General features: G+C 42.1%; 2 protein-coding genes across 2 annotated transcripts; one reads left to right on the forward strand and one right to left on the reverse strand.

Annotated features, from left to right (window-relative positions):
• Window positions 1-1,213: 1,213 nt before the first annotated feature.
• On the forward strand, window positions 1,214-7,150 carry LOC308117262 (dihydrofolate reductase). The gene is made up of 6 exons (XM_080476018.1): window positions 1,214-1,464; window positions 2,768-2,817; window positions 2,922-3,027; window positions 3,133-3,259; window positions 4,371-4,486; window positions 4,930-7,150. Exons 1-6 carry the CDS (start codon window positions 1,358-1,360, stop codon window positions 5,018-5,020), a joined length of 597 nt encoding a protein of 198 aa, XP_080332144.1. The 5' UTR covers window positions 1,214-1,357; the 3' UTR covers window positions 5,021-7,150.
• A 5,053-nt stretch (window positions 7,151-12,203) lies between these two features.
• On the reverse strand, window positions 12,204-16,799 carry mterf2 (mitochondrial transcription termination factor 2). Its single transcript, XM_080475474.1, has 2 exons — window positions 16,775-16,799; window positions 12,204-15,081 (listed from the first exon to the last, which is right to left on the reverse strand). The coding sequence occupies exon 2, from the start codon at window positions 15,053-15,055 to the stop codon at window positions 13,928-13,930; it is 1,128 nt and encodes a 375-aa protein (XP_080331600.1). The 5' UTR covers window positions 15,056-15,081; window positions 16,775-16,799; the 3' UTR covers window positions 12,204-13,927.
• Between the last annotated feature and the right edge of the window lie 937 nt (window positions 16,800-17,736).

Genomic DNA, 17,736 nt, shown 5'->3' on the forward strand with positions numbered 1-17,736 from the left:
AACAGGTTTAATGTAACTTATTTAAGTCTTTCTTTTCCCATAATTAATCACATTAAACTTAAGGACCACCTAATTTGAGTTGATTGTCTGTGATCATACACACCCAAATTCTACAGAGCTTTACATCCTTATGCTACACATGAAACAGTATAATATGCATATAGGGAAAAATGTGAAAAACTCTACAATACTGGATTCGTCAGGGAGGACGGTGCTCAAGGGGTTAACTAAGGTGAGGTAATACCTTTTGTATGATGTTTTAATGGTCAAATTCTATGGGACTCTTCTAAAAGTCATTAAAGTAACTAATTAAAGTATGATATACAGATATTTCATGATTTATGAGTTCAAATGTGTCGAATTGTCAAATATCTCTCCTTATGTATTCTCATTTAGTCCTACAATATGATGAATTTTCAGTCCCAGTGTCAAATTTCTTCATATTTCATAACATTTTCAAATAGAAAATTTAAAAATCAGTAAGGTGCATTAATTCTGTGAGGTGAAGAGACAGAAAAACCTCAATGTTTTTCATGTGTGATCATTATTTTCAGAAATTCTACAAAACAGAAGCCATTTCATCATGTAACTGAACTAACGCCCCCAAGCAATGAACATTTTATTTTATTCTGGGATGTTAAATTACCTCTACAAATGAAGCATGACGTTTTAAAAGCACTGCATAAAAACGTAGTAACGTTACATAGCGTGATAAAACAAGAAATATTACTATTGTAGTAATAAAACCTGTTTGAAAATAATTTTTAAAAAATACTTAAGTTTAGGGCATTCATCTATTGTGCAGAGCTGGCTTTGTACTGTACCATTTAATTTCATTTTTAATGTAATGTGTATAAAATATGAAAAATAGGGTGCACCTTTCATATTGAAAGCTGCGCACACGCCGCGAGTAAAATGCGCACCTTGAGTCCCCATCCCCCCCCAAAACAACAGAAACAAAAACCTGGCTACGTCCTTGATTTATGATTGTTTAGAAGAAATCAAAGTCCAACACTGAGAATAGAAGTGAAATCTTCACACTGATCCTGTGATTGTCCGCTGCGGCTTTATTCATAATATCGCTGCCATTTCAGTTTTGACTTAATTTCCCACTCCTGACACGTTTGATCGTATTTGTGAGGATGGAATTAATTTACCTTCAGCTCTTTTCTGTGACAATCTGTTGTGTAATCACTAAGGGACGTCCCCCTCTGTCGCCGAAACGTCACGCTGCGTGGAGGTGGGTTGTTGTTTTTTTTCCCCGCGTCCAATAAGGTTCATCCGCTGCATGGGCGGCGAGATCCTCCGTAAATACCCTCGATTCTGTTCCGCCGCACATCCCGCCGCCTGATTGTCGATGTCGGAGATGGAAAAGAGCCTGGAGAAGAAGCCGGTCCACCTGATCGCAGCCGTCTCCAGAGAGAGAGGCATCGGGAGAAACGGGAAACTTCCCTGGAATTTACCGTGAGAGCCTTTTTTCTCTTCATCTCGTCTTCACTGCGCTTCCTCAATGCGATTGTGGCAAGAAAGAGTTTATTTGTTTTAGGTGTAATCTCCTCTCACGTACCTTGTTTCACGCGTCATGACCGGAGCGCAACTCGGGGGGAAAAAAAACGAGTCGGACTATTCCAGTTAACACATTTTTTTTCCCCGATATAAATCAGGACGTGGTAACTCCACAGCCGCTGTTATGAAAGAAATGTGTGCAAGAATCAATGTCAGAGAATTGTAAAGACTTCCAAGTTATCGCATCATTAAAATTGGTTTTATGTTGAAAATAACTGATCATACTCTGAAAACGCAACTTTCTAAAAACGGAGAGGAAAATGCAGCTCTGTAGAAACGCTACGGTCTCTATGGAGACAAGGTGGTGACTGTTTATGTAGGTAGATTTTTCTTTGCAATGTGCAGAAGAAGGCATCTGACAGTTCAGACACGTTTTGTTATAAGAACAACCAACAGCACCCACTAGTGGTCCAACATGAAAACTACATTGTCGTCTGCATTTTTATAAACGGACATCAATTTCAACACAATGCATTTTTACTTGAGAGGTCGTCGTGCGCCTCACCTGACCTGAAGTTCACCCTATACGGATTCTTCAGATGTTGCCTGTCAATCACCAGCGCTCTTTCTTTTATTTATTTTTTCACCTCACACACCCGTCTTTGAGTTTGGTTGAAGGGAGTTCACCTCCTATCATTCCATCCATCTTTCCATCTGGACTCCAGCCCAGCTGAACCTGGTTTACAGGTCCTTAACACATAACTGGTTCATTGCACTGCGAACGCAGCGAGGTAGACCGCCCCACACACACACACACACACACACACACACACACACACACACACACACACACACACACACACACACACACACACACACCAACACTTAACAACCGAGAGACACCAACTCCAATTAACGCGCATCAAACAGGTTCGTCCTGAAAAAGAAATACGCTGCTGCACCCTCAGAAAGTTAACCACTCCTCTACTGCACTACTAATACACGCTTTTCTTCTTCTTCTTCACTTGTGTTCAACGGCAGTTGGCATCCGTGAAGTTGTACTACCGCCATCTGCTGGTTCCAGCTAGTCCGTACCATTCCTACTGCTAAAGAAAGAAAGAAAGAAAGAAAGAAAGAAAGAAAGAAAGAAAGAAAGAAAGAAAGAAAGAAAGAAAGAAAGGCTTAACCAATGTCCGCAGCACTTCTTATGATGAGTAAATCCCGTGTTTATCTTAACATTGTGCAAATGTGTCGTTCACAGATCTGAGTTCCAGTACTTCCTGAAAAAAGTCACAAGTGTGTCAAGACCAGGTATCACCCTACACCTGTCTCTTTTTTTTTTTTTTTTTAACCTTACCTTTCTAAAACTGTATAAATGCAGCTGATTTCATTAATGCGATTCCTCTGTTGAATAGGGAAAATGAACCTGATGGTCTGGGGCAGGGCGTGCTGGTACTCGAACCCCACCACCTTGTTCCCGCTGCCGAACATTCTGCACGTGGTGCTGAGCAAGACCATGACGTGAGCGTCACATCACAGTGCAGCCCCCCCCCCCCCCCCCCCCCCCCACACAGAGGAGAACTCCCCCGCCTCACCCTCTCCTTTCTAACGTCTGTTCCCCTGCAGCGCGGCCCCCGACCACGCCCACTTTGTCCGCGAGGACTTCGACGGCGCGGTGCGCATGGCCGCGGAGCCTCCGCTGGCTGATTTAATAGAGACCATCTGGGTTGTTGGAGGAACGCAGGTCTACATGGTAAAATGAAACAAGCTCTGTGTTTTTGAGGTGAACAAGAGAAAAAAAAGCAGCTTGTCCTTGGGGGGGGGGGGGGGGGGGGGGGGGGGGACCACTTATAAATAATCAAATGAACTTCTTGAATTGTTTTCAGCCGCTTCAGGTTCGAGTGCGATGGTTTGATGCGAATAGAGCCGGAGAGTAACTTTTGATAAAGCATATGGTGCTGCAGTTTACGCATCTGTGACGTCATGTTTACCTTCCCCGGCTGTCCTCGGGTGATAAGTACATGACAGCTGATTACTAATATGCATGGAAACAAGTGGCAGAAGCAGCAAATACACTTTAAATACAACTGAAAGGGAAACGAGAGTTCAAATGATTGTGCTTGTCTTTATACCAGCGGTGTCAAACACGATCTAGTTCAGGGGCCGCATGCAGCCCAGTTTCATCTTAAGTGGACCAGACTGGTGGAATAGTGCCGTAAAAACCTTTAAATCTAAACTTCTTCTTCTTCTTCTGGGTTTAAGGGCAGTTTGCATCCATGAAGTTGCCTTACCGCCATCTGCTGGTTCTCTCTAGCTTCATCGTTTCCCGACGCTCTCGTCGTCCCTGATGACTGTTTCCCTCTCTCTCACTTATCAGCTGCTTTTCGTCCCTGATGATCGTTTCCAGAAAGAAAAAAAGAAAGAAAGAGAAGCTTGTCGTGGTGCAGATTACGCATGATGAATATGTCAGTATTTTCGAAAATCAATACAATCTTGACATAAAGCCAATTTTTAATGACGCAAAATACCGTGAAATGTCCCAAAACAACTTCTTCTATAGCCGTTGCATTATGGGTGTTTTTACAAAGTCACCCCGACAGCACGGCTTTGAGTAACCAGAACTTTCATGGCAGCGTCGCCAGAATCGCAGTTCGGGTCTCAGTTTGTGTTACTCTTAAGAAATGTGTTTAAAAAAAACAATATTTCCTTTTCAATTTGCTTGGTGGCTTTACTGTGGCGGGCCCTTTCGTTTTTGTTTTTTTATCATATTTTTTGAGCTGCAAGTTTCAACAATGGAATGTGCGTTCCTGAAAGGCTTCCTTAACACAAATACTCTTTCTTCTATGTTTTTATTTTTTACCCAGGATGCACTGCAGCACCCCTGGTGTGACTTGCTTTACCTGACAGACGTCATGGCCGACTTCAACTGTGATGTTTTCTTCCCGGAGTTTGACCAAGAACTGTTTCAACTGCAAGACAAGTGAGTTTAAACGTCAAATCTCAGATTAAAGTGCAGAATGTTCTGATTCAGACTAAGCATTTCTGAACTGCTTGAGAGGGTTTTTTATTTATTTATTTATTTATTTTTGCTTGATGCACACCCAAACACTCCACCATCCATGAGACGGCAATTTGAGTTGTTTTTTTGGGGTATTTTTTTTTTTAAAAGACTGCCTCAGCAGTATCTGTCAGCCTGAATCATCACTTCAGCACAAAGGGATCTGCTGACTTCTCTGAACCGTTGAACTGCGTTTCTGCTGCAGCTACACAGACTTTGAAGAGTGAAATTAATAATGAGTGTTCATCTCATGTAGGCTCCCGCTTGGAGAGACAACCAAGGCATTTAATATATATATATATATTATTTTTAAGTTGCTTTGACCCTCATAGAATAATTTGTTTCATTTCTTTTCTCCCAATCAGATTTCCTGGTGTTCCGAGTGAAATTCAAGAAGAATGTGGCATTAAGTACAAATTCCAAGTCTTCAAAAGAGAGACTGCTGATGGTGTGTAGACGGAAAGAGAAAATAATACGAACCGAGAATGCAGACATTTTTCTTCTCTTTTAAACACTGTCAATATTCATTGCGGCGTGAACTCCTGGAAGGGCCGCTGAGATTTGACTCAGACTTGAATCAATATTGGGCAATTTAGTTTCTATGAAGTCGAGGAAAGTAAAAGTGTTGCTGAGAGTTTTCACGACCCCGATGAGCCACCGCATTAAAAACACCTGATTAGAAGTTTGCAGGTCCGTTCCACTGAATAGCAAAGTCCTGTCGGTAACAAGGAGGGCTTGTATGAATTCGATTTCTCCTGAATGGCCAGAAGACGGAGATTTGATGTCATGTGCTTTATTTCAATAACAGATTGTGAGAAATGTGTTGCTTTGCGACGGAGCGTCGTTATTGTGGATTAGTGTGGAGATTGAGTCATTTTTCCAAACACAATATTGGTAGTTTGATCCCCCATCTCGCCCTGTTCATATAGAACTCCACTGAACCGCCAAATTCAAATTTCTGCATGTGTGAATGTGTGTGCCTGAATGGGTGACTGTGATATAATATCATTTAATTGTACCGAGGTCACGACTCCTCACTAAAAACACTAAACAAACTGTAGCGTTCCAGTTCACATATTTCCGTTCATGTTGTTTTCAATGACGAAGAGTGTAAAGTGCCTTGAGAAGGGGAAGAGATGCTTAATAGAAGTCCATGTGAGTGGTCTGCATTAACACCATCCACCTGGACACCTGAATGCACAATGTCCAAAGCACCAAACTGCCTCCGCTGGCTTGTTTACTTCACGATCTGCATGCTGCCGACACCTGCTGCCAAGGTTAACGACGCACACTGACACAGCCGTCTGTCGGATGTGAAAGGAAAATGTGAGTCATCGACCAGGCCACCTTATCCCGTCGCTCCACGGTCCCTCATCTTTCCACTGCAGACAGCAGACTTGGGTCAGCCCAATAAGCACCAAGGTAAAACAATGTAATGGTGCTCCCAACATATCTTGACACTTTCTTGATCTCCTGATCGTGTTTCAGATCCGGTGCTTCAGCAAGTGTCGTTCAAACCAGCCCACGTAGTCCTCACTTTAACACGTCACAGTCACATCTGTCCAGGAACTGTGGAATGTTTCCCACCTTGTAATGAGATAATGTTGCTGCCAGTGATTTGAACGCTGAAGCCGATTGTGCAGTAAGACTGGATATTTTATAAGTATTACTGTGTTCTTGTAACACAGCTGTGTCACATTAATTTTAGTTCAAGGGCCACATACGGCCCAATATAATCCTGAGTGGGTCGGACCAGTTAAATAGTGCCATAATAAACTTTTAATTTAAAGTGTTTCTTTCTTGTGGCGTCTAGTTGAAGTTTTGAAAAAAAAAAAAAAAAAAGACTTTTTTTTTGCCAGACGTTTTGCAATTACTACAGAAAAAAACCCTGCTAACATAACCTCAACATAAATCCAATCTTAATGTTAATTTCTGGTACAAACGTCAGTGAAATGTCCAAAAAAACTTCAATAATATTTACAAACTCACCCTGTGTTAAAGAGTTTTTTGGGTTGTTTTTTTTAGCAGTTTTTTCAACTTACTAGGTCGTTTTCCACGGCTGGATTGGAAACTTTTGTGAGGCCTTATATTTGACACTCCTGTTGTAATGTATGAAAAACATCCACTGTGAAAAAACCCCCGAAAACAATTTGTTTTTATGAACCTGCAAAATTCTCTTATATCTCCTCCACCTGCAGCTGTCATACTGTCAGTGCTCCCGTCTTGTCCTCCTCCTCCTCCTCGGTGATATTTCACAAAATATGGTTGCCAGTGAGTCAGTACTGCAGCTGTGACAGCCCGTACTCGGTATCACAGCAGATCCGCTCTTTTCCAAGCCAACGCGACAGGTGTCAGTGAGCAGGGCGATGGGTGAATTATCCTCCTGCTTTGTTCTCAAACTGTAATAAATTCTTATTTTAATACATATGGACAAGTTTTGCGGGTGGAAATGGAAAGACGCATTTAATTGTGATTTTTTTTTTTATAGTGTGTGTTTTAGTTTTGTTTTTTTGAGTAGCAGTGGTTTCTCACAAATGCTTGACATAATCTGCTTTTTCACCTTGAATAAAAATGATTCGCATTCATCTGGCTGTGTGTCATCGCTTTGACCACTGGGTGGCGGCAAAGAGGCACGAACAGGACTAACGCATGATCCTCCTCATGCCTCAATAGTACAATGAGATAAAGCAGTTTAAAAAGGATGTTCAACTCTCTCTTTTCAGCACAGTTTCAGCCATCCTTGACCCCAGTGAAGGTGTCATACGTGCAACAAAAAAAAAAAAACTGACTCATCAATTCAGAATACACTCAAAAATGAATATGTACTGAAAGGATCGGTATTATGCTCGATGTGCCATGGGTACATATATAAAAGAGTCTACTTCTGTCCTTCAATTGCTTAGAAACAGTAAAAGCTTCCTTGTGTTATTTATTACATGAATGTATGTTTCTGGAACAATAAAAATCCTTTGGAAACAAAAGTAACTCACATGTGTGCCACTGTGCAGTTGATTTATTTCTTCCTTCTGATTCAGTCTTTATTTCCACTGAACAAAAACTCTACACAACCAGAACACTTGAAAGCTTTTTTTAGACGTCTTTCCTGGTTGTTGTATTTCTGCCTTGTGTGGACGTCAGTGAAAATACGTTTGAAGCCAGAATGAGGATGGGTCATCAGACATGTGGCATTTGTCAACGAGTTCTGGCAGTCGTATAGACGTCCAGATTACGTCCTGGACGGACAAGTGTGATTTCAACTTGTCTTGGACATCTATGGACGTTGCTTGTGTTAAGAGATTCTATTCTTAAAAGCTGTGTGAAAGATACTAACGTGCACTGAGGAATTTGCTGACCGCTTGACTAACAATTTGCTGAGGTCTGCACTAATGAAAAACACCTCTATTTTATGGTTGCAGGACGTGGCCTGTAACATGTGGTTATCTCAAGTGTTTGTAGGAGACAAAGCCTGAGACACAACATCTTAAGTTGGGGGAACGAAAACCTAGACTACAATCGGCGGAAACCCGTCACAGCTGGTCCCTTTTGATGACCTCGCTCAAGTACCCCTTGACCCCAGGCTGGCTTCGTGACATCCTGCAAACCTCAGCTAAACCTGCGGAGACCCCGTGACTCACCATTTGGAATGCTCTGCCTGCGAGCAGATGAAACTCATAAATACAAATGTCGCCTAGGCAGACACGTCTTTCTTCCCGTGAACTGCGAGCAGTTCACGTCGCTCGGTTTAGAGTAGGAACCAAGACCCAGAATTCTGTAAATTGAGAATATTGCTTGCTTATCGCACTTCAATATAATTTGATGGTCAATCTTTAAGAAACCTGATTCATGTGTCTTTCTTTAGTTAGACTGCCAACAAAAGGACTTGTGGTGCGAGTTGAAAGCACCAAACTTGCTCGTATTCCAACAAACCCACTGGGTCTGGGTGAAATACAGGAGAAGCAAATTAAATCACATGGCACATTCTCACCAGGGTAAATAAAACAAAAAAAAAACCGGAGCCACACTCGGGACCCCAGAGCTTTGATTTGTTACCAAGTCTTTACTGTTTCAGTGTCCCGGGAGGCTTCATGAACCCTGAAATTAAAGCAGCAGTGGTGAAGCACAGAACTGCACGGCCCCGCTGTGATTAGGAGTGAAACCTCACAGCAGTAAAGACTTAAAAAAAAGAAAAATGTTTATCTTCATCTCTTAATCTTAAACAGAAAGTTTCCACCTCCGACTCTGGTTCTGCAGGTCTCTCACAGTTAAAAGGGAAGAAACCTGGTGTAGTCTCTTGGGAGAGTCTCAACAAAGCTGGAACAGAAGTAGAAAAAGTACTAAATTCTAGGGCTCATCTATTGTCACGTTAATCTTTTAGACTCAATTAAAGAGAATAAATACGTCAAAGCATACAGCTCTGGTGAATCTTTGATTAGTCATTTGCAGAACGTCGGCGCAGTCACGTTTCACATGATTAAAGAACAGCTGAATGGGAAAGTTAATTATTGACCGTTTTATTTGCAGAAAAGAATGTAGTCCAAGGCTATACCACCATGTCTGCGTGAACATTAGCAGTGTATCGACGTGAGCAACTCATCACAGTGCAAATAAAGCAATCCCTGTTTCAGGACATAGAATTAAGACCAAAACAGACGGACTTCACTGCTCAGGAAGTACCAGACTGAACTTAAAGTAAAACCTCGTTGTGTTGCTGAAGGGACTTTAACACTCAAAATGACCAGCAATAACATGAAAAACTGGTTTCAAATGAGAATGGCCAAGCTGTGAGGCAGGAGTGCTATAGCCACTAAAATACTCATAAAGAATGATTTGGACTGTGATACAGTGTGTTTGTGGTTTGCAGAATTCAGTTACCTCCAACTGGCAGCATGAAATATCAATCAGAAGATCTGCTTGTCTGACGCACACTGTGCAACTAGTGGAGCTAAACATGCACCAGAAATATAAACCACATTGAAATACTTGTGTTTCTGTCATGTGTTTAACGCCTTCCTTCAGTGGCAGGATACAGATATTTGTGTATTTGTCAAAATGTCCTCAGTTTAAAAAAAAAAAAAAAAAAACCCCGTTGCTCTGGCAGAGCAGATCTGCCTCGTTCCAGAGACAGGGCGCCGACAGCCGTCACTTTAAGTGGTCAATAAATGATAAAAATCAGTCATGAATGAACAAATGACAGTAATACCCGACAGACCACAGTCAATTTCAACGAGTGACAGATGAGCCTGTGAAAGTCATGAATCTCAGACGCAACGCTCAATACGAAAGTTATGCACTTTTTTTTTTTTTGCCATTGAGCTTCCATCAATGTGACATTTATTTCCTCCCGCAGCATGTGCAGTATATTTGTGTGGTGTCATCGGGGTGCGGGCAGGTTTGAAAGACGAGTAATGACAAGAAAAAACAACTTTCTGTCGCTGATAAATGGATAAAAATGGACATTTCAGTGCAGTGGACTCCCACCTTGTATAAGCCAATGTAAAAGTAGCGGACAAGTTCTTTTTAAAAGTTTTTGGGACATTTCACTGCATTTTGGTATACTTGAAATGGGCTTTATGTTGACTTTGTAGTCATTTTTGGTTGTAATTGTGAAAATATAGAATTTTTTTTCATCACGTATACTCTGCAGCAAAACTAAGAAAAACTTTAACGTTTAAATTTCAGGGGTATTATGGCACTATTTAACCGGTGTGGCTCACTCAGGATGAAATTGTGCTGTTTATGACCCCCGAACTGAAACGTGTTTGACCCTCCTGGTTTACAGTGACCAAATGACCTGGAGTGGATGTATTCGGACTGTTTCTGACGAAAGCAGAGAACCTGGAGAAAATGCAAATAAGTCAAACAATGATGGAGTGATTTACACTGCACCAATAATCTTAAAAGATTTATGTCGCAAGCACAAAATCTGAATTATTACAAAGTACACATGTGGTAGAAAAGCTTTTTGAAGAATATACCTTCAAATAACAAAAAAAAAAAGATCTATTTCAGCTTTGTTGGCTTAAAATAGGGAATATTTACTGCGGCTGTCTTCAGCTGGAAATCATAGCTTCTAACTGCAGATGTCATCTGTTTCTGGAGATATATGGGCCATAAAAGCGGCATGCTCAGCATGGCTAATATCAACCGTGGTTGACAAGAAGAAAAAATAGGACAATTTATACTCAGTCTTATTAACCTCCCTGCTTGTCTGTGTAACTCGCGAGCTCGGGACGCGATGACGCGGCCGGCATCAGAGGACACCGTGTAGGAGATAGATGGTCGACTTCCACTCGCGCACCTGAGGCCTCGTCTCGTCCGCCTCGCTCTCTGATACATCTTGACTCGGGCTTTTAACCTTTCGGCGTGTCGAACTCGAGCAGAAAAGTAAAATTCGAAACCCTGGGTACACGTCGGCTGCAAGTGTACTTGAGGTAACGCCCCCCCCCCCCCCCCCCGAGGGTCCCGCTGTTGTTGTGAATGGGAGGAAAATGAAGTCTTAGTGAAGCGTCCCTCTGCCGAGCTCACATTCATTACCAGATGCACTCACTTTTGCATCATCTGCCCAGTGGCTATCACCATGACGACAGGACCATGGTGAGCGATGCAGATGGCAGCAGATGGGAAGTGGAAGTTGTTACCGTACAACACCCCCCCCCCCCCTCCAGGACACGCAAGTCCTCTCTTATTCCCTCTTTGTTGTGACCCCTATTGTCCTTGAGGCACACGACCGTGGCTTCATTAGCTGTGACGCTCGCGACCCATTTAAAGGATTAAAAGCATGTTTCAGACGCTTTCGTCAGCTTGGAAACGTTTAAATACATTCAAAAACAAGAGGGAAGACTTATCATCGTGCCCTCTTTAAGTCTAGACAAAAGCCCTGTTTCACGAGCCAGCAAATATGAAAACAACGAAATATAACTGGAGAATTAATTTTGCATAAACTAACTGAATCCCAACAGTTTGTTGTTGTTTTTTTTAATGAAAATTGCAGCAAATGTTGCAAAAACATGCTTTCCAATAAACCACCACTGATCCAAATGAAAGGAGCATCTTCTCCCCCCCCCCCTCCTCCTTTCTTTAAAAATCTCATCATGTCGCTGCATTTGGATCCATTTGAAATGATAATGAAGTGACATTTCAGTAGTGAAATAGCGTATAATAAAGTGTCTCCATCTGTGGAGTAACAATAAAAAAAGAAAGAAACGGGAGACACTGTTATATGCTCTCCCCGAGGGAAACGGCGGCGCTGCCAAGAACATTGTGTGAAAATGAGACACTTGCACTGGCTGTAAATAAAACGGTCTGAAAAGCCTTGTTTGTCCTCGATTATAGTCGGTAATACGTTTGATAGACGAGTCAGCACGTCCGTCGCCATTAAGCCTTTATATCACCAATGAATGGGAAGTTATTGTAACGAGCTAAATTGTAAATCAACTGCAATATTTATTTATTTATTTCATCCTCCATGAAATCTAGTGAGGCATTAAGATGCCATGACGTTTCCTTTTCACGTTTCCATCCTCATCTCTTCAAGTGAACTGCATCGCCTGTGCCCATGTAACAACATAAGACCTCAATGATGACTACTCAAAACTAAATAATTAAAGTGCCACACAAAACATAAGTAGTTTTTAAAACCGGGTTTTAATTGCTTCATTCCCACATGGGCTGAAGATTTGGCAGCTGAAACAGTTATATAGTGAAAATCCCACTTTTGAGAAGAGAAACTGTTTTTACATTGATTCAAGTTTTCATTTTAAGAGTGATTCTTTTTTTCCTTTCTTTCTGAAAGTGGTTCAGTATCGAAACAAACCGGCACCACTGCGATTTGTCCACAAATAAAAGAGGCGTCACAAAGCACAATCTCCAGTCACCCGTATTACACACAGCGTGTAAAGTTCCCCATGGTGTGATTATAACGAGTGCATTTCAAAGCTAGAATATCACTGAAAGGTTCGATGGTTTTGTCACATTTCGACATTTAAAGTTAAAAGCTTTAAGGCAATATATATTTGTGATAATCGTGGCCTCCTCTTAAATTAGATAAGAGGATGCCACGATTGACGGTCTCTATGAACCACTATTCAGGTGTCACGGTAATCTGTTAGTGTTCTCAACTTACAGCAACAATATTCCCAGGTTGGCAGCGTTTCTGGGAAGAACCTGTGCATGCACAGGCTTCCTGTCATGCTCGGTCTGTGCCAAGCCGTCTCGGGCACAGCCTGCCTTCACTCAGTTAGCAGGAGCCTCTACACATTAAAAAATTGATGAACATGCCCGATGATTGTTCACGCCAAGGTCACAAACTCCTATTACCGGGTTAATGACAGAAAAGCACAAGCCAGTTTTCCCCCCGAGGTCATTTTCTTTCTCACTTTCTCTCTCCAAAAAAGATCAACAGGCTCCGCTCTCACTGTCCGAATACAGAATCAGAAAAACAAGATCTTTGATGATCTTTTCCATAGTTAGCACTGGCAAAACAAAAAACAAGTGTAAACACAGAGTTTGATAGAAAGAACTGTGTTTCTCTAAATTAGTGAGTTTGTGATTTTTGTCACCCAAATACATTTATAAACATGTTACAACATGACTGACTGAACTGTAAAAAAATAGCGTTTTCATTATGTATTCACGCTACGCAAATTCAGAATTAGAGAAATTAAAATGTGTCTGAAAAGTTCAGTTCTCCAAAAACAGCAAAATCAACAAACTGCTCACACTATTTTTTTTAAACATCCTCACTTGGATTCCAGGAGTTTCATGGGAAAGAAGTTTCCTTGGAAGAGAATCAAAAACAACAAGAATCTGCTGAATAAACTGTGTTTTTCATTCTTCTTCTGTTTCCCTGCTTTTATTCAGGGGTCAGGACGTGTGATCAGTACCTGCTCCTCCTTGCTACAATGCTACTCTTATTTCAATAGAAATAAAGAAACTAAAATTCAGCTACAGGCAGATTTTTGCCCCATAGCAGCTCAACAGAAAAACAAGCGACCTGGCGTAAATCGGGGCAAGAGAAAGAACACTGCGAGAGAAATAACTGAATAAACTAATATTGTAGTAAACTGCAACCTCAAAAAAGAAAGAAAAAAAAAAATCATACATAATACAATTAAAACCTCAACAATTGTCTGAACTTAATTACCATAGAAAAAATTTGAATTTTTGTCAGAACTGCATGAAAATGTACCTAATAAAGTGGCCATTGAGCGGAAGTTTGCTTAGAAGTGAAAGCATCTTTAGTTTTAAGACACTTTAATTAGACAGTGGATGAAAAGTACGTCGGTAGCGTCTGGGACCGGCTGAAGAATTCCATCCAGGAGATTCAACCATGAGAGCATTTTTAATTCAGGCTTGCACCAGTTTCTAGTCGTCTCCTTTTAAAGGTGCGACGGGGTTAAAAAGTGGTCTCTCCCTGCGGAGCTGAAGCTTTCCAAAGCTCGTTTCAAAGTCCTTCTTAGTACCGTTAAGGACCTCCAGACTCCCTGTCCTCACGTCGTACCCGCGAGCCTTCAGTTGCTGGATGCGATAATTGACAATCTGCGAGGTGAGCTCCAGGACGGTGGGAGTTTCGGCGATTTGGGATGTGCTGATCCCGGCCCCGTGGAGGCAGTCAAAGCGCTCCGCCAGGATGGATTCAGGGTAGTAAAGCAGAGCCGGGCACTTGAGCACGGTGACCCGCAGCTCGGCCTCGGAGCAGCCGAGGGCGTCCTGAGAGTATGCCAGGGTGCGGCGCATGCTGTCCGGGTTCAGCTCGGTGACGAAGCCCCTGAGACGAGAGAGGAGGCGGAGGAGCTCGGCCGTGCTGAAGCCTCTGTCTCTCAGGAACAGCAGGTTTTGCCTCAGCACCTCTGGAGGCTTGAGGAGAACAAACGGGTTCTGGCTCAGCAGCTTCTGAAGCCAGATCTTCATGTTGGCCTCATCTCCTCCGAGCTCCAGGTAGGCCTGCTGCAGGGTGCGGACCATCTCGTCGTTCTGCTCCACCGGCCGCCTGAAGCTCTGGGGGGCGCTGGCCATCAGTTTGGTGACGATCCGCTTGTTGAGGCTCAGGCTCTGGAAGTAAGCGATGTTGTTCCGCTGATTGTGGTGGGAGCTGGAAGATGTGAAGAAGGAGGCTGGGAATTTCTCGATGATACCGACTAAATCTTTCTGTTTTGGACACACGGACATCCACAGCTCCCTCTGAGCGTGCATCTGCTCCGGATCACAGAGGACCGCTTCGGGGTGAGCGGCCAGGATCCGAGCGATGACGGGGCCCGGGGCGCCCATGTCCCTCAGCAGGTCGGCCACCTCCCGAGTGTAAGAAGGACTCTGATGCAGCACCCAGCCCTTGAGTTTCCGGACTTTCTGGATGTCCACGGAGAGATTATAAAGAGCGTCCACCGTCTGCTGGTTCTCCACTGAGCTCAGTGTGACACATGGTCTGAAGTTGAAAGGCAGAGGTGGGACTCGCTGGCACCGGAGGCACAGTGATGCAGCGATCAAACGCAACATGGATGGAAAGTCCAGGAGGTGATCACCTAAGGCGGATGAGAAGGAGGAGGAGGAGGAGATGTTTTACATGACAAGTACAATGAGACCCTGATTCAAGTAAATCAAGTCCTGCAACCATTATAAAATGTGTGATACTTAAGTGAGACTGAGCGACGGCGACTTGTAGTTGAACAAAAGAAGTGATGGAAAGTGATGTTGATGTTTCTCCACTAACTCCTACATGTACAGATTCCATCTTTACTGGCGTCAGAATGATCATATGTCAAATAAACGACGACGCGGTTCAGAAATAATAATGCGGACCGTTAAAAAGAATTGACTCACAACAACGTTTTATTTTATGCAAGATCTTAATCAGAGTTTTCACCAGTTTTGGCGGCTTTACAGCAGCGACATGATTCTGACTGATGAGATGATTGAATGAGGAACTTAGAAGACTTCCCTGTGACATTCTTTGATGTACATCCAAGGATCAAATACATAAAAAAAAACTCTCATAAACTATCTGGACAAATAATTTACTTCCCTTTAGGCCATATTTAAGGCTAAGTTATTGAATCATCTGCTGTCCAAATAGGATCCCACTGATTCTGCGTTGATATATTGTGACTGTTTTCATTATCGCTCTTCTTTGTTTTCTCTGCTTGTTGTTCCTCTGTTATTTTTTTATTTAATTTCCATGACAGTAATGTTTATTGATGGGGAGGATTTCATATAAGCCCCCTGAGATTCTTTCCTCTCCTGGACTGTCTGGTAATTGTGTAGTATTTTCTTATTTTGTGCAAATAAAGAAAGAAAATATTTTTATAAAGCCTGATTTGGATAAAGGCCATGCATGAGGAGAGTCTTGAACTTTTACCACTTTTCCCCCACAACTTGGCACCTCTCACTATTTCAAAGATAAGATATAATCTTCGTCTTTCAAAATCATAAACCACATACCAAAACCAACTTAACCGATTTAAAACATTTATCTTCCAGTGAATGACTCAGCTGTGACACGCCTGCTTAGTTGACATCAATCAGCTTTGAATTTCTAACATAATGACAGGTTTTCCTGCACGATGGTGCAATGACGTGTTCAATGTGGGAAAAACATGAGCCAACTTGAGCTTGGACAAAGTCAGTGACTGATAACAGAAATACACACTGGAGCATAAGACACCTTTTTAAAGGCATGGGGCACAGAATGCCTGTTATGTGATTTCAAAAGTCTCCTTGTACTTCGATAAGTGGGTTTTTTTTTTTTAAGCAAGGGAACTCATATCACTCCGATATTAGCTCCTCTTCGTTGGCTTCGTGTTAAATCTATAATGCAATTTAAAATCATTATTTTAACCTATAAAGCTCTTAACAACCAGGCTCCATCATATCTTAATGAGCTGTTAGTTCCCACGTCACCCCAGACAAACACTTGGTTCTCATAGTGCTGAGGCAGGAAGAAACCTGCAGAACCAGGAGGTTTTTTTTTTTTTTTTAAAGTGCCTTGAAATGACTGCGTTGTATTTGTATTTGGCGCGATAGAAACAGAACTACACTGAATGTGTTTGGTTTGGCAGCAGTCAGCAATAAGAGACAATAAGAGTCCTGCTACACGACTGACAGCGCTTCGTCTGGTTAGATGGAATAATATAACAACCGCGTATTGTTAATCTGTGATAAATGAGCATTTACACGTTTGGATACTTTGGAAAAAATATGTTTTAGAAGATGAATTACCTTTTTCAGCGGTCAGAGGAAGTGACGCTTTGTTATGAAACTGATTTCTTCTTCTTCTACCTTCAAGCTTACTCGTCTCTCTTTTCTACAGCGACACGCAGAGGCAATAAAGGAGTACTGCATCATAAATCCTCCCCTGTTTATTCAAATGAAAAAAAAAAAATGTTGTCAGCAGAGTGTACAGCAGTGATTCCCACATCAGGCTTAAGAGAAAGATGAATTCGTCCAACACACAAAAAAGAATGTACCAAGAGAGTTACATTCACTAATGGCTTCATAGAAGCTGAAGGAACAGAAGACATCTTTTGTATTGAAAAACTGGCAAAAGTTTGAAACTGCAAGTTGAAGCAGCACCAGGCCACGAAACACCCCGAGATGGACTGTAAACCCAAAGTGTTTTTCCTCAGAGAAAGGAAGTTATCAAAAAATAGAACAAATGAACTGTATTTTACATATAGTGTGTTATGAGGTTTCTTCAACATTTTTTTTTTTATATATATAATTACACAGGATATGGTACGGTATAATGATTAAAATGTTGGGTATCCCCGGTGTGCAATAGTCGATGTGAAAATGTGCTATTTGATTTTACGTCCCTGTTGGCCCTTGTTTCTATATCCCTTTCAAACTCTGCTCTTTTAGTGCAGCCCACATGTCCAGTAATTAAATAATTTTGGCAAAAATCTGTATCTCGAACAGCAGTTGGTGCGCCTCCAAGCCCTGCAGCATACGAGGCCTGATGAGTGTAATCAGTGCTGGGCTGAATTGGACTGAACACACGGAGAGTTTTCTCACAGTTGGTGCTTAATCATGATGCTTGATCACCAGCTCTGCAAGCTGTTCCCTCAGCAGCACGAGAGCCGCTGCTGTTGAGCGAGTATCTGGGTTCATGATAGTTTATGTACGAGTAAACAGATGATATGCCTCAACGGAAAACAGGTTGGTACTTTTTTTTAATACTT

This window comes from Lipophrys pholis (genome assembly GCF_963383615.2).
Source record: "Lipophrys pholis genome assembly, chromosome: 11".
NCBI lineage: Eukaryota > Metazoa > Chordata > Actinopteri > Blenniiformes > Blenniidae > Lipophrys > Lipophrys pholis.